Source organism: Dipteris shenzhenensis, chromosome 11 (genome assembly GCF_047967505.1).
Source record: "Dipteris shenzhenensis isolate YYH24624 ecotype China chromosome 11, Dip_SZ_1.0, whole genome shotgun sequence".
Lineage (NCBI taxonomy): Eukaryota > Viridiplantae > Streptophyta > Polypodiopsida > Gleicheniales > Dipteridaceae > Dipteris > Dipteris shenzhenensis.
The window spans coordinates 13,951,778-13,975,408 of NC_141606.1; the positions used below are offsets into that span (position 1 = coordinate 13,951,778).

General features: G+C 45.2%; 1 protein-coding gene across 1 annotated transcript; it reads left to right on the forward strand.

Moving 5' to 3' along the window:
* Positions 1-389: 389 nt before the first annotated feature.
* LOC147896643 (protein translation factor SUI1 homolog) lies at positions 390-22,734 on the forward strand. Its single transcript, XM_087381430.1, has 5 exons — positions 390-503; positions 914-1,014; positions 21,901-22,106; positions 22,190-22,243; positions 22,509-22,734. Exons 2-5 carry the CDS (start codon positions 978-980, stop codon positions 22,551-22,553), a joined length of 342 nt encoding a protein of 113 aa, XP_087237556.1. The 5' UTR covers positions 390-503; positions 914-977; the 3' UTR covers positions 22,554-22,734.
* Positions 22,735-23,631: the final 897 nt, after the last annotated feature.

Sequence of the window (23,631 nt, forward strand, 5' to 3'; positions counted from 1 at the left end):
TGGGCTATTAAAAGGCGCCTTTAATCTTGAAGGGAAAAAACTTTTGTAAGATGATCCCCATAAATGCTGATTTGAAACACATAACTTCGTTACCTATTTTTACAAAAATTAATGGTAGGAATTCACAAAAGTGGCAATCCTCTACTATTTAGCACTCCTTGCGAGAGCTTGTGCATGAGAGATGGATGGTTTACAAAACCACCAAGTCGGTGCAATTGGGGTTTTCTACTGGCCCCTACTCCAGAGCAATAGAACCGAGATTTGCGGGTGAGGGAGGTTCAAAATCTGGCGGCCACCTTGTGTGACATGACATGACAAGCTAATTAATTAATTAAAAAAGGGTAGGTTCGAAGTATGAAAACGTAATTAATTACAAAGGAAAGCATTAAGTGAGAGAGTAAAAAGGAGTAGAGAGGCGCAAGCGAGGCAAACATTATATATACTTCTCTCTTGTGTCTCTTCTTGTCTCTTCTTCCAAGGCTTTCAAACCATCGCCGACTCAGGTACGTCTCTCTTCTCCGTTCTTTTTTTTTCTTGCTTAATATCCATCTTCCTTCCCATGGATTTTCTCCTCTCTGCTTGCTTCGTACCTTTTCTTGCTTTAGCTTCGTCTGCTTGCCTCCCAGTTTCCTCTCCTTCTTGTGTTTTAGGTTAATTCCGTTACCCCCGTATATTGATCGCTCAATTTGTCGCTTTGGAATTCCCTTTACTCCATTAGTTGCAATCCTAACACTGTCTGTTTAAGTTCTTCGTTTGGGTTTCTCTCTTTTTTTTATAAAAAACATCTGTTTCCCTTTTTATTACCGTTGATTCCCCTTATCTTGCCTCGTTTGCTATCGCAAGGCTTTCCCGTTTTTCTCCTCTCTTCCTAGATGTCATTATGGCTTACTGATTTATCTGGTTTTTTCACCAGATCATTCGCATAACTAAGGATTGTGGGACAGAAGCACCTGCTTGCTCTCTCATCCAAGTCTCTCATGTCTGATTTAGATATTCAGCTCTCTGGCGCCTTTGGTAAGTTCTGTGACGATGAACGGTGCATTGAAGCTCTGCAATTGGAGTCTTAGAAAGTTAGTTCTTGTCCTTTTTGTTAAAATCAGTTGCTAGGCTTTATTTGATACCGTGGAATTGAATTTCTTATCCTGATTTTATTGGCTTTTCGTTGAGACTTTGTCCTCTCCTTGCATTTTACCTTTGCTTCTTTCTGTTTCGTTGTCCCATTTACCTCTGCCCTCTTTCTGTGTAGATGTCCCTTCCTTGAGTTGTGCTGGACTCGCATGTGGGAGGCACATTTGCATGCCTGTGGAAGAACGCAGAAGGGTATTTGTCCTTGGGGCTACCATAATGTCATCGTATCTAAGCTAGCAACATCCTAGTTAAATCTGTCCTAATCTCTAGGTACAGCTTGCAGAAATGATAGTAGCAAGGATTAGAATAATAGGACAGCAAGTAATCTTGTACATAACCATCAAAAAGTACGTGGAATCCATGTGAGAGCCCTTGGCTTGTGAGGGGCTGCACACCTAACAGGCTAGGGTATTGACTCGTGTTGATATCCTAGTTCAGCTTGGGCTCAGCTCTCAATGAGAGTTTGTTATATTGTGTTCAAGAATGAAATGTGTGATAGATGAGTACAAAGGACAGCTGGCCCCCCTTATATAGGTATAGGCTAGGGAAAAATACACCTATGCTTATGAGATAGTCTTCCTAGGAGGCCATCTGGTAAGTTCTGGCTTGCCTACTTAAAGTAGTATTTATTTACAAACCATTGAAAAGGCTGCCTATGCTAGAAACTATTAAATAAATTTCACCTTTGTTGCAGTCCTCCTTGCCCACAAGAAAATTTGCGAGGGGCTATAATAAGGGATTACAACCAAAGTATGGAAAGAGAGCTCATATTTTGTATAGTAGGAGTAAATAGTGAGCAATCTCTGCTGTACAGCTGACCAAAATCCTCCACTGGCACACACTGAAGTGCAGTAAGATGGTGGTGGAGCAGTAGGCAGGGTAGGTCAAGTCTCAGGAGCTCCACATGGGTGCAAATGATCATGTTTGATCCCAAACATTAGTTGAGCGAGTAGGGTACTACTCCACTATGGAAGAGGGCTGCCAAGAATACTCATCATTTCGCAATGCCCTCCATTTGATGTAGTACTTTATGTAAGTTCCGTTCCAGAGGATGTGATCTCTAAATCCATTGATCCTCTCTAGTATATATTGAATATGTCCCTCCTCATCCATGGGAGGCAGCTCCTCCATAACCTGGTCTGTGGGATCCAAGTACTTCTTACACATTATGAATCCTAGAGGAAGAGGGCAGCTCCAACCTAGAGGCCACCTCACCAATTCTATGCAACACCTTGTAGTGGGCCAGCTTAGTGTTTGTGTTCCCTTTCAATGATGCATATCTAGACTTGCGGAGTCTATGGATTCTTCAAAAGCAAGCTCCCTCCTATGCTTATCAGCATATGCTTTCATGCATACTTGGGCTTTAACCATATGGTCCTTGCATTGCTGAAGTAAAGCTGCCATGTGTGCCAAGTCATCAATGGCTTGTTGATTAGTTGTGGCCGCATCCAAAATTGTAGAAGGAACATGAACCTTGTATCCATACGTAGGCCTCAAATGGGCTCGTCCCTATTGTCACGAGGACATGAATTTTTGAGCTTTAGGAATTTACGGAGATTGCTCTAGCCTCCAACTGATTTAAATAGTTTAAAGGACACTTTAGTGCAATTAATTCCATGGGCCAAGGCAAGGAATTGAAGGTTAGAGAGGGGTAAAAATCCCTTTCCTCGTATGCTTATCAGCATATGCTTTCATGCGTACTTGAGCTTTAACCATATGGTCCTTGCATTGCTGAAGTAAAGCTGCCATGTGTGTCGAATCATCAATGGCCTTGTTGTTTAGTTGTGGGCTGCATCCAAAACTGTAGAAGGAACATGAACCTTGTACCCATACATAGCCTCAAGTGGGCTCATCGCTATTGTCACGGGGACGTGAATTTCTAAGCTTTAGGAATTTATGGTGAGTGCCCTAGCCTCCAATTGATTAAAATAGTTCAAAGGACACTTTAGTGCAATTAATTCCATGGGCCGAGGCAAGGAACTGAAGGTTAGAGAGGGATAAAAATCCCTTTTAGCTAAAAATAGCTCCAAGAGCCACGTTTGGCAAGCTGGCTTGTGAGACAAGGCAAAAATTCAAAATTTTCTTTGAGGCTTGTTTCTGGACCATAGAAGAACAGGGAGAGGCAAGTTATAGCTTGGGAAAGTGCTCCAGGGCTATTCTATCACTTGCCTTGCTGATTTTTGACTACTAGGGTAGTTTGTGGGCTGTTAGTGGGATGTCAAGGCTGCTAGAAGCTCAAAAACGAATTCGTTTTTGTGTCAGGAGCCTCTAGATCAGTTCGTTTTTGCTGCATGCCTTTTGTTCATGCCTTCCCAGAGCCCCAAATCTGATTCACACTTCTTCCAGGAGCCTTCCAAGCTAGACGTCTCTCAAATTCACACTTTTGCAGGCAATTTGGAGCTTCCAAGCAAGTCGATTTACTTCTAGGCATTTGTCGAATTACACTTGCCAGTGGCTTTCCAGGGCTGCCAAACTTGATTTCACTGTTCTAGATCCACTTCACTCGGGGTATCGCTTGTTGCTGATGGTATATTTGTCATGTGACTTCTAGATCAAGTTACTAGTCACTGTAAGTTTTTGTTCACACACACACACACACACACACACACACACACACTCACACACACACACAGAGCAATATGGTTGGTTATCTTGAGCTTTACCGAGCCATATGTTGTAAATATTTGCTAAATTTTTTGTTTCAAGTACATATGAATAGGTACTTGTAATCTTGACCAGAGTCTGTCTTGATTTTTTTGATTTTGGTACTTGCTGTTTTTGAACCAACAAACGGGGGACATTTGGTGTGTTTCACGAGGGGGGTCTGTCATGGGAACGTGAATTCTAAGCTTTAGGCATTAACGGCCCAGCCTCCAACTGATTAAAAGAGTTCGAAGGACATGTTGGTGCAATTAATTCCATGGGCTAAGTCAAGGAATTGAAGGTTAGAGAGGGGAGCCACATTTGGCAAGTTGGCTTTTTGGACAAGGCAAAAGGCCAAAATTTGCTTTGAGGCTTGTTTCTGGACCACAGAAGAACATGGAGAGTGACACATCCCAGCACTCCTGAAACCCCTGATCTGCAAAATAACCACACACAACATCAGAACTGAGCAGGCTGCTCACCACCCAACCGTGACATCTACGGGATGTGATCCCGAATCAGAACATGTCCCCCCGAGCCACAAGCTGAGCTACCGGCACGAACTCCCAATCATATCCAAACCAGCCTGGTGTCCCATACCACCAGGTGGCGCTGTGAAGCCCTGGATCTGCCATTGGGCCTTGGGCTACGCTAAGATGCAGGCGCGCGTCCGCGACACAATCCAGGATCAGACCTTGCACCTGGGAACGAGACTTGCTCCCAACTGCACACTGAGAACTGAACCCCCTGGGCCTCTTTTATAGACTTGGGCCCCGGCGCCAAAATAGCGAAGACCTATAAATAGTTCGTACCCTTGCCACTCAACCCGAGAATCAAGCCTGCCTAGCTCTAAGCCTCCCCAGGCTAACCTGAGCTAGTTCTGTGTAACTAGTACACGTCAGATACCAATCCGTGCACATGACATACTCCCCCTCCTCTAAGAACTCACTCCTGAGTTCGCTAAGAAATCGGGAAATGTTCTTTGGAGGTTTTGTAATGTCTCCCATGTTGCATCCTCCTCAACACGATCCTTCCACTTAATCTTGTATTCCGTGATAGTACGATTTCGAATCTGTCTTTGACGGAATTCAAGAATAGATTCAAGTTCGTGAGGAATAAAAGTTAAATCTGTAACTTCTATAATCTCATGAGGAGAAACAATTTGATCATCTGCACCCAATACTTCTTTCAATCTACTGACATGAAAGACTGGATGTACTTTAACATCAGGAGGCAATTCTAGTCGATATGCAACTGGTCCAATTCTTTTAATGACCTTGAATGGGCCACAGTATCTGGGGGATAATTTCGGAACCAAACCAGTACTTAGGCTCTTGGATTCCTTAGGAATTCTCAAATATACCATCGTTTCAGAGAACTCTCTGGGTGAACGATGTCTATTAGCATAAAATCTGTCCCGATCTTGGGCACTTCTAATAGACTCCTTGGCAAACTGCAACATTTCCTGCATGTCTTGCAAGAAATTCTTAGCAGCATCATCATGGAAATACTTTCCCATTTATTACCTGGAATCTGTAAAGGCTGTAATAAGCCCGCGCTCCTAAGGCGTTCAGCCTTAGTAACCTGACAAACTCGGCAACCTACCACATAGTTCTCAACAAATGCATGCATCTTAGGCCAATAAAAGATATGCTTCACAAGAGACAGAGTCCTATGTATACCTGGATGTCCCGCACTAGGAGCATCATGACACTCCCAGAGAATCTTGGATTTTAGGTCCAGAACATCAGGCACACAAATCTTTTCATTCCGGAACAGCAAGCCGTTCCTAATCATCCACTGATCTCCCGCCGCCTGTATCCTAGGTGGCACAATCCCTGAGTCCTGGTCAACCATGGAATTCCCATCCTGGACTCTCTGCCAATAAGAACTGAAATGACTATCAGTTGCGTATAGCCCTCTCAAGGATTGAAATAGGTCTGAGGATATTTCCGTAAATGACAAAGCATTTACAAACTTAACTCGACTTAAGGCATCCGCCACACTATTCAACGAACCCTTACGATAACGTATTTCGAAATCAAAATCCTGCATTAGCTCTGCCCATCTAGCTTTCCTTCCTCTCAATTCGGATCCATCACACACATACTTAATTGACTGGTGATCAGTCAATACAAGGAACTTTGAACCATACAAGTAGTGTCTCCAAACCTTGAGAGCATACACTACCGCATAAAGTTTCTTCTCCAGTGTGGGCCAACGATACTGAGTGTCGTCTAGCTTCTGACTCTCAAAAGCTACAGGTCTGCCTTCTTGGAATAGAGCTGCCCCAATCGCATAATCACTCGCATCGGCCTCTAAAACATAAGGCCGGGTAGGATCGGGTAATGCAAGAACGGGTGCTTCCTTGATAGATAACTTCAAGGTTTCAAAAGCCTTATTCATTGCATCATTCCAAGGGATCGGTTGAGTAGACTTGCGTCCACGACCTTTCAATATGTTGGTCAAGGGTACTGTGATTTGTGAATAATCACGGACTGACTTCCGAAGAAATACCGTAAATCCTAGGAAAGAACGAAGTTGTTTCACAGTCTGAGGGATAGGCCATTCTAAAACCTTCTGGATACGATCCAGATCAATGCTAATACCTTCAGAAGAAATCTTGTGTCCTAAGTAAATGATCTCCTTCATAAAGAAGTCACATTTACTCATCTTGGCATAAAGCTTATGCTGTCTTAGAACAAGTAAGACAACCCGAAGGTGTCCTATATGATCCTCAAGCGTTTTACTGTATACCAAGATATCATCCATGAACACTACAACAAATTTGCCCAGATAATCTCTGAACAAATCGTTCATCATCTGCTGAAAAGTAGCAGGAGCATTGGTCAAACCAAAAGGTAATACGAGGAACTCGTAATGACCATACCTAGTCCGGAATGCGGTCCTATCTATGTGTTTAGCATAGATACGGATTTGATGATAACCCGTACGCAAATCAATCTTAGTGAAATACTTCGCTCCGGCCAAACGGTCTATCAAATCATCAGAACGAGGTAAAGGATAGCGGTTCTTAATTGTAACTTTATTAAGTCGTTTATAATCTATACACATTCTCTAGGAAGAATCCTTCTTCTTTTTTAAGAGGACAGGTGCACCCCAAGGAGATTTACTTGGGCGGATATAGCCCATATTCAGATAATCCTGAAGCTGGATAGCTAACTCATCCTCCTCTACCTGGCTCATCCTATACGGTGGTACACTGATAGGTTGAGCCCCTGGGACTAAGTCTATGCGATGATCTACTGCCCTTTCTGGAGGTAAACCTTCCGGCAGTTGAGCTGGGAATACGTCCTTAAAATTATTTAACAACGTTCTCAATTCTCGGTGTTCAAACACACTTAATTCATTTTTGTTAATTACCGAAACAATAAATGAAGAAAGTGGAATCAAAACACACTGATAGACATCATAATGAGAATTGTTCAATATATTCCGAAGCTGCATCGCAGATACAATAGGCCCCTGAGAAGGGGGAATCTTATCACACTGAATACAAAATTGGGTGTCCTTGTCTACAAAAGAAAGGGTATGCTCCGTCCATCCGATCTGGATATTGTGGGTTTTAAACCACTCTATCCCGATCAGCAAGTCTACATGCTCTAGATGCATAACATAACATGTGAGAGCTCCCGTGTAGGCTTGAATCCGGATGGGAAGCGCTTCAACCTTGCGATCCCAAAACTGCTTCCCGGCTGGAAGCTGCACCTCGTAGGTGTGGTCGCTAGGTACTGTGGACAGCCCCATCTTCTGCACAAATTTGTAATTAACAAAATTGTGAGAGCTGCCCGGATCAAAGAGAATGTGAACCTGTTGGTCCCTAACTTCTCCATAAACTCGGAAAAGATCATGGGAACCAAACAACGAAGTATTAAAGGTACAATTACAAGAAAGGGGGCAGGTAATGACATTTACTGAAATACCTGTCATCGTAACCTGGTTGGCTCCCTTGGCTGCGGTTCGTGGACCCGCCTGGAGCTTCGGTCCTAGCACCAACTTTTGGTTCTTCCGCTTAAGACACTCATTCTTCGTGTGGCCCCGCTCCTCGCAATAAAAACACCGGCCCTCTTTCTTGAGCCTGAGAGTGCGAAGGAAACGGGCCTTACCATTCTTCGCAGGAGTTAAGCTTTTCCTGGAGGCGTTGTCCGTAGACTTCGTCTCCCCAATACCAGTCGCATGCTGAAAGAACTTGCGTTTGTTCTTTCCGCTGGTCTCGGTAACTGTGGTTGCCTTGGTACCGGCCATGGTATCATCATATATGCGCGCATATGTCATGGCCTCCTGCAATGTTGTGCACTTGTTATTCTTAATCTGTAACTTATAGGAGTCTGGCAAACCATCCACGAAAAAACCTAACAAGGTTACAGGATCCATTTTAGTGGCCTTGGTTTGCAGATCCCTAAATCTTTGAAGATAAACTTCAAAAGTTAAATTCAATTTTGACATATCGAGGGCCTTGAGCTTGCCGACGATATCATAGTCATCTTCCTTCTTCAGGAACTCCTTCCTGAAGATACCCTCAAATTCTGTCCAAGTATCAGGCTTAGGCTGAAGTTCTTTCCACCAAAGCAAGGCTTTACCTGACATAAACCCTGCTGCAAGCTGAATCTTTTTGTCGTCTGGATAGGGGTGAAATTGAAAGTGTACTTGCCACTTGTGTAACCAAGTGTCAACCACCTCCTTTGTTCTTGATTTTTGGTCCCCTGGAAAGGGATCCGGAGTGATATTCGGGCCTAGCACGGAGGCCATGGCATCCACATGCGTGAGTGCCTGAACCGTGCTAGCCAGAAGAGTCAAAGTTGCTTGTATCCCTTGGAGTTGCTGTGTCAACCCCGATTGATTAGCGTTGACCTGCTCAAATTTACCATCAAGAGCAGTCGTGAACTCACTGAAGGCTTTCTTAGTGATCAGGTCGTCATAGAGACCCTGATCATCCTCTCCCACTGGAGTGTAATCTAGGATTCGGAGCATCAGACATAGCTGAAATCTGATTCGATTACAAACGGAGAGAAATAACCGACTGAAACGAAGCACGGAGGGAGATGGAGCAGAAGAAAACCGTCCCAGATAAATCTGACAGAAGAGATGCTGAAATCTGGAAGACCACGAGTCCTGGTGCCTCCCCGAATCTGCTAACCGGATGCGCAGTCTGCAATAGGAGCTGTGCGGACTGCTGATGTGGCCTGTACGGCTGCTGACGCAGGCCGTACGGTAGCTGCAGAAGCTGGCGCAGCTGCTGTTCGATACAGCAGTTGGTACGAAAACAGGCAGGACAGTCCGTACAGGCTGTACGGCTGTCGCTGGAGTTGTACGGCTGGTACGGCAGCTTCGGGAGTTGCGCAGGGCTATCGCAGGCAGGGTGGGTGCAGGGGAGCTGTTCGAACAGGGCGCAGGCTGAAGGGCGAGGCTGGCTGGCACAAATTTCGAGGTAGCTTCTCGAATCTTGGGGCTGCTTGTGGGTTGCCTAGCACCCAGCCCCCACCTATATAGGGTGCAGGGCTGCCTGATTTGGAAGCTAGGCTTCCAAAAAAGGCTAAGCCCCTCCAGCTTTGGAGGGGTGCTTTTTCGAAAAAAGCACCTGAGCCCCTCCAACTTTGGAGGGGTGCTTTTTCGAAAAAAGCACCCTGTTTCAGCGCAGGCTGCTCGCAGCCCTAGGCGCAGGCTGTTCGCAGCCTGTTGCGCTGGCTGTGGACAGCCTTTTACACAGGCTGTCCCGCCACACTGCCTCGCCTACAGCGCCCTACACTCCGCATCCCCTACTCCCTGACTGTCTATTTCCTGCCCTACTCTCCTTCCTTTCTGCTCTCCTTCTCCTCACTCAGAACTTCTCTCCATAGCCTTCAGAAATCTCGTTTCTATTTCACTCCTCTTCTTCTTCCTTTTCCAGATATTTCTTCACCCCTTCTACCCCAGGTAGACAGCAAAAACGCAGCAGGAAATCTCGAATTTTAGGGCATACCTGGAAGAGAAATCCGTCAAATTTCTCGCATCAGAAGTTCCTACCTCAGGAGTTGGCTCTGATACCAACTGACACATCCCAACACTCCTGAAACCCCTGATCTGCAAAATAACCACACACAACATTAGAACTGAGCAGGCTGCTCACCACCCAACCGTGACATCTACGGGATGTGATCCCGAATCAGAAGATGTCCCCCCGAGCCACGAGCTGAGCTACCGGCACGAACTCCCAATCAGATCCAAACCAGCCTGGTGTCCCATACCACCAGGTGGCGCTGTGAAGCCCTGGATCTGCCACTGGGCCTTGGGCTACGCTAAGATGCAAGCGCGCGTCCGCGACACAATCCAGGATCAGACCTTGCACCTGGGAACGAGACTTGCTCCCAACTGCACACTGAGAACTGAACCCCCTGGGCCTCTTTTATAGACTTGGGCCCCGGCGCCAAAAATAGCGAAGACCTATAAATAGTTCGTACCCTTGCCACTCAACCCGAGAATCAAGCCTGCCTAGCTCTAACCCTCCCCAGGCTAACCTGAGCTAGTTCTGTGTAACTAGTACACGTCAGATACCAATCCGTGCACATGACAGAGAGGCAAGTTAGAGGTTGGGAAAGTGCTACAGGGCTATTATGTCATTGGCCTTGCTGATTTTCGTCTACAAGGGTAGTCTGTGGGTTGTTGGTGGGTTGCCAAGGCTGCTGGAATCTTTGTGCCAAGAGTCTCTAGATCAGCTCATTTTTGCTGCATGTCTGTTGTTCATGTGTTCCGAGAGCTCCAAATCTGATTCACACTTCTTTCAGGAGCCTTCCAATCCAGGCGCCTATCAAAATCGCACATTTTCAGGCAGTTTGGAGCTTCCTAGCAACTTGATTTACTTCTAGGCGGGAGGATTTAGTCGCACATGTCGGTGGCTTTACAGGACTGCCAGATCTGATTTTGCTGTTCCAGGTCTATGGGATTATGAGTGTGCATAAAAGCTTGCTCAGAATTTTGAGCTCATGCACAAGAGTTAAGGATCAAAGCAGGTCAACACTGAGAAGATGCGGGATTTCATGCCAGGTGATGGTGGGAATGGGCAGCAGAAGAAGAGTTGGATGGTGAGGGAGAGCAATGGTTATGGCAGGTGCTTGGATAAAGTGACGTGAGCACTCTATGCCAAGGAGAACTGATGCTTCCATTGTCATGTGTCGGGCCCATGTTAAAGATGATTGCTCGCATTACTAGAATCTTCTAACAGTAGGAGCTGCGTCACAACAGCCTCAAAAACCTTAGTTGTCACCGAAGAGCTCGATGACTAGCAGACTACAAGGACAACTTCAGTAATTTTGAAGCTCAGCATAAGGGGGAGCCTCCTTAGTTTTTCAATATGTTTTTGTTTTATGGACATGTTCGTGGGCAGAAGGTCCTTATCCTAGCAGATTCAGGCAATTTCGAGGACATCATCTCCACCAAAGCATTTTAGAAGGCTCAGTTGTCTTTTATGCCAATGGAACCAATGACCTTGAATAGTGCATTTCCAGGGCAATAGATAAAAAGTAACATGCAGGTAGCTTCATTCACTCTGAAGATCTTAGGATGGGTATACAGTCGGCCACTCAGGGTTGCACCTATTTAGGTAGCGGACATCATCTTGGGAGTATGATGGTGGTACCCGTTCGAAGTCCAACTAGAGTTTCAACACTAAGGCTTGGATGCCAAAATCCTAGGCCATGGGTCCAAGTTTATCTATTGGAGTACTGGTGTTCCACCTCGACCTTTGATATTAGTCATTCAAGGGGTTCGAGACCAGTGCCATCAAAGACACAGTCGTACAGTAGGATAGAGTATCACAACAGGCAACAGGGTTACAACAAGGCCATGATGCTTCTCTCAAATAGAGTCTTCCTTTGTCCCTATCACGAATACGCATAGAGGAAACCCACATGGAGGATCATCATGTAGCATTAACCCACAACCAATATCCTTACCAGAAGCTAGCACTAGACTTGGGAATTTTGTTTCTACAGATCAGGCTTCATGAACTAAGAGATTACGTTCCAGGCATTCAGATCGGATTTTGATTACCGAGGTCAAATCCTTTCTAGGATTTGTAAACTTTCTCTAGGTTCACTTTTGAAATTATGCTAAGGTTTAATTACCCCTCTCAGATTTGTCTAAAGGTGCGAAGCAGGGTAAATATAATAAGTATATACAGATTGTGTGGATAGAGGAGCTTGACACATGTTTTAAGCAATTAAAACATGTTGTTACAACAGCTCTTATATCACAGATGCCTGTATGCCTGGCATGAGAGATACAAGGCGCCTTGTCTTGTTTGAATGTCATGACAGTCCCAGTGCCGGTCATCAGGGGGTGTAAAGAATTTTAGATCTAGTTGAAAGAACCTTCTTTTGGCCTAAGCTTAAGGTTGAGGTTGAACTATCTGTGAACAATGCCAAGTCAATACAGCTAAGCGCTTGAGGTAAGGTGGATTCTTGCATCCTTTGAAAATACCCTAGAATAATTTGGCAAAGTATTTCGATGGATTTTGTGGTAGGTTTACCATGACCCAGTCATTGATCGACTCACCAAATTGGCTAGATTCACACCCACAAGAGAGACTGTTACAGCCACCCAGCTTGCTCATTTGTTTGTTGAGAAGCTCTTTAGCCTGTATGGCTTGCCAACTGAAATAGTCAGTGATAGAGATGCTAAGTTTACTGGGTATTTTGGGTGGGCTGTGTTGTAAAAATTGAACACTCAGCTCAGCATGAGTTCGAATTGATCATCTTGAATCGAATGGATAGACTAAGCTGGTCAATCAAACTTTGGAAGACATGCCGGGCTCCCTAAGGTAGTTTGATTGGGAAGATTACCTTCCTTTGCTTGAGTTTGCTTACAAAAGTGTTGGCACTCAGCAACCTGAAATAGTTCATTCATGGATACCAGCATAGAGCCCCTTCAGTAGTTGGGTTAAAGAATGCCAACGGGAGCTCTGCTGCTGATTGGTTGCAACATCAACGAGATGTTTTGCAGTTGGCAAGGGAAAGCATAAAAAGTGTTTTGGACAGAGTGCAGGTCAGGAGGTTAACCTACAAGCTATCTCATCGCTTTTGTGGCCGTTGTTGATCCTTAAAAATATCAATGACGTAGCTTACAAGCTTGATTAGTTGACTGAAAGAGGCTTTGGGTGTTGGAGATGACTTGGTCTTTGAGGATGAACTCATACGACTGGAGGATCTGTCCACCTATGTAACCCATGAACTGGAATGCCTTCTGTATTATAGGGATCAGCAATTTAGGAACAAGATCTTGGAATAGGGTTGGTCACCTCCCTCCTGTGAGCCCCTAACTACAGCGGGGGCAGCAACCAGCCCCTATAAAAGGGGGCACTTGGGCCCATCATCACTTGGAGCAGCCCTCAGACAGCAGACAGGAGCAACCGAGGGACCTACCTTGGGCCTAAGGACCAGGATTTGGTGGGGCTTTGGCCCTCTGTTGTAATGCCCCACAAATACAGCTTCAGGATGCTAGCCATACATAAGACAGTGCTTGCCCTGGAATCTTGGCCTCCTTGCTGGTCCGAATCACAGCCAATGGTGAGGCACAAGCTCCCCCCTTGATCCGTCTTTCTGCTGCTCTGTTGACAACCAATGATGAACACACTTTTAAGCTTTTTGATCTCTGCCAATAGCCTCCTCCCTTGCTGCAGCAGAATTTTCCTGTCAAGTACCTTGAGGCAGGCTTTGTGCTACACCAGTCTGCTCCTTGAATGGATAGATAATAAGCCATCTAGGTAAGGCACAAGCTCCCCCTTTGATCCATCTTCCTGCTGCTTGTGGACAGCCAATGATGAAGACACCTTTGAGCTTTTTGATCTCTGCCAATAGCCACCTCCCTTGCTGCAGTAGAATGCTCCTGTGAAGGACCTTGAGGCAGGCTTTGTGCAGCACCAATCTGCTCCTTGAATGGATAGATAATGAGCCTAATGGCCCCCAAACTGACTCACTGGCCCCCAAACTGACTCAATTCCACCAACCAGCCGACCTGGTCGGCTCATCGACCAAACATGCCAACCTGCCACCTGTCAGCCTAACTGTCAACCCTGCCAGTTTTATGCCTGTTTCCAGGCCCAAGCCTGCTCCAGCCAGACGCCATGCTGCTGGAAGTATTCGGCCTTGAACCTGAACCTGGTGTGGCCTTGAAGCCTTCTTTACAGATCTGTACAACCCGGTGCAGCACTCCATACCAACCTGCCACCTGTCAGCCTAACTGTCAACCCTGCCAGTTTTATGCCTGTTTCCAGGCCCAAGCCTGCTCCAGCCAGACGCCATGCTGCTGGAAGTATTCCACCTTGAACCTGAACCTGAACCTGATGTGGCGTTGAAGCCTTCTTTACATATCTGTACAACCGGCTGCAGCACTCCGTACTGTACCAGACAGAGGCCCCTGCAACCCCGTGCTCTTTCAAGCTCCTCTTCCTGGAACAGCCTCCACATGTACCAGACATACTGCTGCACCAACTGATCCTGCTCAGATCCATCTGTTCCAGAGCGTTTCCAAGCCCGTACACCTCTAGGGTACCATCCACAAGATGCTACGTGTCATTGTGCCACTTCCTGAGAGACTCCCATGCAATGATGCATGTACGAATCTGCACCAGAGTCTTCCAAGCAGCCAGGTACTGTTCAAGTCTTGTTTTGTGTGTGCGCTTGCTACCCAAATGACAGGTAATGTGCTGTCCCTGTGGCAGCCTTTCATTCCCAGCTAGTTCAGCCCATGTGGCCCCTAACGTAACCTGGTCCACCCTCCCATACTCTCTCCATACGGGGGATTACAACTGGGAGCTGACCATCTAATTTCCAACAGCAAGTGTACCAGCTTGGTTCTTGGAAAGTGAAGATCATGCGGAGCTGGATATGATGTGCAATGTATAAAGGTATAATTTTGACCAGATTTTTACAAACTTGTCGATTTGTTCTTGAGAGCATTTGAAAGGAAGTAGATGGAGTGGATACGTCATTTGGTCAATGTGTGCCGACAGTGTTACAACATGGTTGATTGCACATTTGTAAATCCCCAAATGAGGAGAGCATAGGGACATGAAGCCCACATAGGATTGGTGACACGTCCCAGCACTCCTGAAACCCCTGATCTGCAAAACAACCACACACAACATCAGAAGTGAGCAGGCTGCTCACCACCCAACCGTGACATCTACGGGATGTGATCCCGAATCAGAAGATGTCCCCTCCGAGCCACGAGCTGAGCTACCGGCACGAACTCCCAATCAGATCCAAACCAGCCTGGTGTCCCATACCATCAGGTGGCGCTGTGAAGCCCTGGATCTGCCACTGGGCCTTGGGCTACGCTAAGATGCAGGCGCGCGTCCGCGACACAATCCAGGATCAGACCTAGCACCTGGGAACGAGACTTGCTCCCAACTGCACACTGAGAACTGAACCCCCTGGGCCTCTTTTATAGACTCGGGCCCCGGCGCCAAAAATAGCGAAGACCTATAAATAGTTCATACCCTTGCCACTCAACCCGAGAATCAAGCCTGCCTAGCTCTAAGCCTCCCCAGGCTAACCTGAGCTAGTTCTGTGTACCTAGTACACGTCAGATACGAATCCGTGCACATGACATACTCCCCCTCCTCTAAGAACTCACTCCTGAGTTCGCTAAGAAATCCGGAAATGTTCTTTGGAGGTTTTGTAATGTCTCCCATGTTGCATCCTCCTCAACACGATCCTTCCACTTAATCTTGTATTCCGTGATAGTACGATTTCGAATCTGTCTTTCACGAAATTCAAGAATAGATTCAGGTTCGTGAGGAATAAAAGTCAAATCTGTAACTTCTATAATCTCATGAGGAGAAACAAGTTGATCATCTGCACCCAATACTTCTTTCAGTCTACTGACATGAAAGACTGGATGTACTTTAACATCATGAGGCAATTCTAGTCGATATGCAACTGGTCCAATTCTTTTAATGACCTTGAATGGGCCACAGTATCTGGGGGATAATTTCGGAACCAAACCAGTACTTAGGCTCTTGGATTCCTTAGGAATTCTCAAATATACCATCGTTCCTTCAGAGAACTCTCTGGGTGAACGATGTCTATTAGCATAAAATCTGTCCCGATCTTGGGCACTTCTAATAGACTCCTTGGCAAACTGCAACATTTCCTGCATGTCTTGCAAGAAATTCTTAGCAGCATCATTTTGAATCCCTTTTAATCCAACCATAACTGGTGACTTAGGTTGAAACCCGTACATAAGCATAAAAGGACTATAACCTGTACTAGAATGCTTTGCACTGTTGTAAGCAAATTCAATCATAGGTAGATAATCTTCCCATGAAGACTGTCTCTTAGATACATATGCCCGAAGCATGTCTTCAACCAACTGGTTGACCTTTTCTGTACTGCCAATCGGATTGTGCATGATCCGAGGAACTCATACTTAGAGTAGTTTCTAACTTCTCAAATACAAGTGTCCAAAAGTTACTTGTAAACTTTGAGTCCCTGTCACTGACTATGTCAGATGGCAAACCATACAGCTTGAACAAGTGGTCCACAAACTCGTGAGCCAACTGAACAGCTGAAATAGTTGTTCTTGTAGGTAAGAATCTAGCCATTTTTGTCAAACGGTCGACTATGACCCAAATAGAGTCATGACCCTTGCGCGTTCGAGGTAAACCAGTAATAAAATCCATGGAAATACTTTCCCATTTATTACCTGGAATCTGTAATGGCTGTAATAAGCCCGCGCTTCTAAGGCGTTCAGCCTTAGTAACCTGACAAACACGGCAACCTACTACATAGTTCTCTATAAATGCACGCATCTTAGGCCAATAAAAGGTATGCTTCACAAGAGACAGAGTCCTATGTATACCCGGATGTCCAGCACTAGGAGCATCATGACACTCCCAGAGAATCTTGGATTTAAGGTCCAGAACATCAGGCACACAAATCTTTTCATTCCGGAACAGCAAGCCGTTCCTAATCATCCACTGACCTCCCGCCGCCTGTATCCTAAGGTGGCACAATCCCTGAGTCCCGGTCAACCATGGAGCTCCCATCCTGGACTCTCTGCCAATAAGAACTGAAATGACTATCAGTTGCGTATAGCCCTCTCAAGGATTGAAATAGGTCTGAGGATATTTCCGTAAATGACAAAGCATTTACAAACTTAACTCGACTTAAGGCATCCGCCACACTATTCAACGAACCCTTACGATAACGTATTTCGAAATCAAAATCCTGCATTAGCTCTGCCCATCTAGCTTTCCTTTCTCTCAATTCTGATCCATCACACAGATACTTAATTGACTGGTGATCAGTCAATACAAGGAACTTTGATCCATACAAGTAGTGTCTCCAAACCTTGAGAGCATGCACTACAGCATAAAGTTCCTTCTCGAGTGTGGGCCAACGATACTGAGTGTCATCTAGCTTCTTACTCTCAAAAGCTACAGGTCTGCCCTCTTGGAATAGAGCTGCCCCAATCGCATAATCGCTCGCATCGGCCTCTAAAACATAAGGCCGGGTAGGATCGGGTAATGCAAGAATGGGTGCTTCCTTGATAGAGAACTTCAAGGTTTCAAAAGCCTTGTTCATTGCATCATTCCAAGGGATCGGCTGAGTAGACCTGCGTCCACGACCTTTTAATATGTTGGTCAAGGGTGCCGTGATATGTGAATAATCACGCACTGACTTCCGAAGAAATACCGTAAATCCGAGGAAAGAACGAAGTTGTTTCACAGTCTGAGGGATAGGCCATTCTAAAACCTTCTGGATACGATCCAGATCAATGCTAATACCTTCAGAAGAAAATCTTGTGTCCTAAGTAAATGATCTCCTTCATAAAGAAGTCACATTTACTCATCTTGGCATAAAGCTTATGCTGTCTTAGAACAAGTAAGACAACCCGAAGGTGTCCTATATGATCCTCAAGCGTTTTACTATATACCAAGATATCATCTAAGATCACTATAACAAATTTGCCCAGAAAATCCCTGAACAAGGCTGGAGTTCTTTCCACCAAAGCAAGGCTTTACCTGACATAAACCCTGCTGCAAGCTGGATCTTTTTCTCATCTGGATAGGGGTGGAATTGGAAGTGTACCTGCCACTTGTGTAACCAAGTGTCAACTACCTCCTTTGTTCTTGATTTTTGGTCACCTGGAAAAGGATCCGGAGTGATATTCGGGCCTAGCACGGAAGCCATGGCATCCACATGCGTGAGTGCCTGAACCGTGCTAGCCAGAAGAGTCAGAGTTGCTTGTATCCCTTGGAGTTGCTGTGTCAACCCCGATTGATTAGCGTTGACCTGCTCAAATTTACCATCAAGAGCAGTCGTAAACTCATTGAAGGCTTTCTTAGTTATCAGGTCGTCATAGAGACCCTGATCATCCTCTCCCACTGGAGTGTAATCTAAGTCCTGCTCTCCCATAGTGAACTCAGGATTTGGAGCATCAGACATGGCTGAAATCTGATTTGATTACAAACGGAGAGAAATAACTGACTGAATCGAAGCACAGAGGAGGATGGAGCAGAAGAAAACCGTCCCGAATGAAGCTGACGGAAGGAGATGCTGAAATCTGGCGAATCGGAAGACCCAGAGTCACGGAGCCTCCCCGAACCCGCAAACCGGATGCGCAGGCTGCAGTAGAAACTGTACGGTCTGCTGACGTGGCCTGTACGGCTGATGGCGCAGGCCGTACGGTGGCTGCAGGTACTGGCGCAGTCTCTGTTCGGTGCAGCAGCAGGTACAGGAGCTGGCGGAACAGTCCGTACAGGCTGTACGGCTGTTGCTGAAGCTGTACGGACTGTTGCAGAGGCTTCGGGAACCGTGCAGGGCTGACGCAGGCAAGGGCAGATGCGAGAGGCTGAGCGGAAGCAGGGCGATGATGACGCAGGCTGTACGGACGAGGCTGGCTGGGGACGGATATTGAGGTAAGATCTCGAAACTCGAGGCTGCTTGTGGGTAGCCTAGCACCCAGCCCCCCACCTATATAGGGTGCAGGGCTGCCTTATTTGGAAGCTGGGCTTCCAAAAAAGGCCGAGCCCCTCCAGCTTTGGAGGGGTGCTTTTTCGAAAAAAGCACCTTCCTCCTGCGCAGGCTGCACGCAGCCCTAGGCGCAGGCTGTTCGCAGCCTGTTGCGCAGGCTGTGGACAGCCTATTGCGCTGGCTGTGGACAGCCTATTACACAGGCTGTCCAGCCTCTACTGCCTCGTCTACACCCCCCCCTTCCTAGGCTCTGCAACTCTTCCTCCCTTGCTGTCTATTTCCTGCACATCTCTCCTACTTTTCTGCTCACTTTCTCCTCCCTCTAAACTTCTTTCCGAGGCCTTCAGAAATTTCGATTCTCTCTCACTCCTATTTTTCTTGCTTTTCCAGATCTTTCTCCACCCCTTCTACCCCAGGTAGTCAGCAAAAACGCAGCAGGAAATTTCGAATTTTAGGGCATACCTGGAAGAGAAATCCGTCAAAATTCTCGCACCAGAAGTTCCTACCTCAGGAGTTGGCTCTGATACCAACTGACACGTCCCAGCACTCCTGAAACCCCTGATCTGCAAAACAACCACGCACAACATCAGAACTGAGCAGGCTGCTCACCACCCAACCGTGACATCTACGGGATGTGATCCCGAATCAGAAGATGTCCCCTCCGAGCCACGAGCTGAGCTACCGGCACGAACTCCCAATCAGATCCAAACCAGCCTGGTGTCCCATACCACCAGGTGACGCTGTGAAGCCTTGGATCTGCCACTGGGCCTTGGGCTACGCTAAGATGCAGGCGTGCGTCTGCGACACAATCCAGGATCAGACCTAGCACTTGGGAACGAGACTTGCTCCCAACTGCACACTGAGAACTGAACCCCCTGGGCCTCTTTTATAGACTCGGGCCCCGGCGCCAAAAATAGCGAAGACCTATAAATAGTTCATACCCTTGCCACTCAACCCGAGAATCAAGCCTGCCTAGCTCTAAGCCTCCCCAGGCTAACCTGAGCTAGTTCTGTGTACCTAGTACACGTCAGATACTAATCCGTGCACATGACAATTGGGGCGAATGAGAGGCTACTATGTGTGCATCAGATATGGAGGCCGATATGTGAGCAGAGGGAAAGATGCCACATAGAGGAAGCTTGAAGAAGTGGAGATTGGCTGCAGGAGAAGGCAGATATGACAGAGATGTAGAGCCAACAGTTAGATATCCAAAATGCTTGCTGGAAATGCCTTCTCAATCAAAACATATGCTTGATGGCACGAACTCTCATTGGCTTGATGATGACTTGGCAATCTCCTTTGATGGTATCCACTTGCACTATCCTCCGAGATATTCAAAAATCCGATGATGTATATGAAAGAAAATGATTGCAACTTCAATGGTGGATCTTGATTTTGAGTTTCACATCTCACAAGAGGGTATAGCTTGTTGATGGCACTCTTGACCTCCTGTATCAAGCAATCTGAGACTGCTATTGGAAGCACATATTGTCCTCCGGTCTTGATGGGACCAAACAATATGCAATCACTTGTCTAGGTCCTCGGGGGTGTAGGAAAGGGAGAGGGGCACATGAGATGGTACGTTAAAGAGTCTTAGGCTAAGGTTAGGATCAAATCGCAAGATGCTCCTTGAGTGATCTCCAGGGGGCCAGACCACTCCCAAGTGCTACTTGATGGAGGCTTTGATGTCAACATATTGGCAGATGCAATGTTCAGACAGCTGCGTGTCATTTGAATGGGAGCCAATCTTGTTCGCGGTTTGAATGGCAGACCAACGGCAGTACAACCGATGATCCTTCTCCACAGAGGTACAATTACAATAGTGGACATGCCATTCATCATTGTAATAGTCGTCCTACGTATGAAAGATGTTAGCGGCACATACCCCATGCTGTTGGGTAGACCTTGGCTCCGACAAGCTCAGGGTAAGCAAGACTAGCATTCTGACCATATCACGATCCGCAAAGGTAAGAAGGTCAAGCTATCAATTGCCACAGGAAACATTAGAGGGCAAATGCCGTGTCAATTTTTGGATCATTGCACACATGAGCATACGTTGGAAACATTCAGTTCTCATAACAAACCGGGCCTATTGTGGCATATGTTCTGAGCAATAATCTGAGAATATTTTGGCTGTTCTACTAGTGTCCATCATTCTAGATATGATTTTTGTGAGTATGTTCTTGTGCACAGATTTTATGAAGTTGGATCTACATTATGTTTCCTTTGGTTCAAGATTCTTCTGATCCTTCCTAGCTAGGTATTAAGGTTTTGAGAGGTAGCTAACTGGACAATAGATTAAAAAGAATATAAAGATGGGTTATAAATACAGGTTGAGTGGGGAATTGTTCCACGTAAGACACAAGCACTAGATAGTGCAAATTTCATGTTCTAACAACAGCAGCTTGAAATAAAAACCATACAACATTAAGCAAGGATGTCAATGCTCAAGGTTTGGACCAAGGGATTTAATTTCATGTGTGTGCCTCACTGAAGATCATACCGCATTAGCAGTTTCATACTTCTCCTTTACTGGAATCAGCTGCCAAGATCTATGACTGAATAAAAGTATTCAGGCATTTAAACAAGCAGTAAGAACTCGAAAGCATCCAAGAGACTATGAAGGATTTCATGATACTTGCTGCTAGTTTTACCATAGCGGTATCAAAATATGCAGTGGATTGCCATGTGGTAGTAATCAAGTTCATGAGCGACTATAGACATTATAGCATGTTTTACCTGCAGCATGTGAAACAAGCTCCAGATTTGAGTCGCTACGTAGTAATTTTGATATTTATTACCTGTTCATCACGCATCTAGTCGGTGCATCCCTAAGATCCATGACAATGCAATAGTTAATTCCTTTATTTCAATTCCGTGAATAAATTAAAGTCCTGCTATGATTCTGCTGATGAGACCACTAAGCTTAGTAGCAGTCTTGTCATGTGGGAGCACCATGTTTTGATGGGGAGGAACTGACTACTGTATTGCTAGGAATGGATCCAGTTGGTGTTGATTTTGGTCTGGATGGATTCACCTTGTCCATGTTCTACACTTATTCATTTGTGTTTTCCTATGTTTATGTTCTAGCATCTAGGAATTGCCCTGTTTTGACCGTTCGTGCGACTTAAAGTTATTTTTAACTATGTTTCAGATCCCTTTGCGGAAGCCAATGCTGAGGATTCAAGTGCAGGGTCAAAAGAGTATGTTCATGTGCGCATTCAGCAGCGAAACGGAAGAAAGAGCTTGACGACTGTTCAGGGCCTCAGAAAGGAGTTCAACTATAACAAAATACTCAAGGACTTCAAGAAAGAGTTCTGCTGCAATGGAAGCCTAGTTCAAGACCCTGAGCTGGGTCAGGTGTGTGGCTTATGTTTTCAATCAATGTTTGTTCCTGGTTATTTGGAAGTTAAAAGGGATTCGACAGTCTCTTCTATGTGCAGGTGATTCAGCTGCAGGGTGATCAACGAAAGAATGTGTCTCAGTTTCTTGTACAGGTCTGTTTGTTTGATCTTTTGGGTAGTGTGGATTGATCTTTACTATGTTTACCTAGTCTAATGTGAGTCTCTCAAAAAAGGAAAAGAAACAATGTAGCAGTCTAACTTCCACATTTAAGCTATCATTTTTGTCATCATGTGTTGGTAAATCCTTTTGCTTCACTTTCTTTACTGGCATACAGTAGTGTTGAAGAAGTGTTGACAGTTTATGCATTAGGAGCAGGGTTGATGCTAAATCTAATGCTTGTTTTGTTCTGAATTGCAGGCTGGGGTTGTAAAGAAAGACCATATAAAAATTCACGGATTTTAAAATATCTAGATCCTCTTAATATTTTATAGAATCCAGACACAGCAAAGTCTTTTCTTTTGTGTCAAGCTTCTTCTGTGATACACTACAGGTTTAATGTTGAGGCTTGAATGTTTCTGGGCTTTGTAAGAAGACTGGGATAAAAGTGTGAGATTATGGTTCAACAAATATCTTTGATGTCTCAGTTGTCTCTTCTATGTATTTTAGTCCATCTAGGAGTTTTGCACATCTCGGGTGACATTCTTTGCATATCGGGGGTGTTAGTTTGAGTATTACTAAACTACATGCGAATTCAATTTGCTTTTCATTTAGTATTTTTGCTTACACACTCCCTTATTGCTTTTGTTCTTTCGCTTGTTCTAAAATTTATTTGTAAGATTGGATATATTCTAGTCTTATGAAGGTATATGCTTTCTATTTATTTGTTTGCAAGATTGGCAAAGTCAGTAGGTCTTAATGCTTAAATAAGGGGCATTTATGTAATATTGTTTGAACTTCTTTCTTGTGAAAGCAGCCGTTCTGTCAATATCTGTGGTCATAGTTGTCTGGTTTTTGAAAGATCCAACACCAGCAGATATCTTGCGTGCTGTTGGTCAATACACATTAAATTGTTTGTTGGTAAATTTCAAGTTGCTCAATGCTGTTTTGGTGAGTCTGGTGGATTTGATGGTAAACTGTTTAAATCCCTTTTTTTCGGAGATTATTTTTCAGGGTGAATCGCACAAGTACTGGTGAGAACTTAAGCATAGCTTCGCTTACCGAGTTAATTTTTCCCCTCATTCACTCCTAATTTTGTCTAAAGTCACTTACAAACTGTGTTCTTTATGAACTCCCAGTTCTTTCGATTGATCTATAAAAATTCTAATTTGTAGATTGGATATATTTAGTCTTTCAAAGGTTTTGAGTTAAATATTTAGGGACACTTTAAAAGAAGTTTCTCACACATGGAAAGAATCATCAAAACAATGCGGGGGAGAGCCTTTAGACCTCCAATGTTGATCCCATAGGTGTGATTCCAAATATAAGGTATGATGACAGGCCATACTAATCAAGGAAACTAGTTGACTGAGGAGAGGAATTT

Coding starts and splice junctions, on each gene's coding strand:
- LOC147896643 (XM_087381430.1), top strand. CDS start 978: ATGTCTGATTTAGATATTCAGCTCTCTGGCGCCTTTG. Junction 1,015..21,900: donor TCAGCTCTCTGGCGCCTTTG/GTAAGTTCTGTG, acceptor ACTATGTTTCAG/ATCCCTTTGCGGAAGCCAAT. Junction 22,107..22,189: donor AAGACCCTGAGCTGGGTCAG/GTGTGTGGCTTA, acceptor TTCTATGTGCAG/GTGATTCAGCTGCAGGGTGA.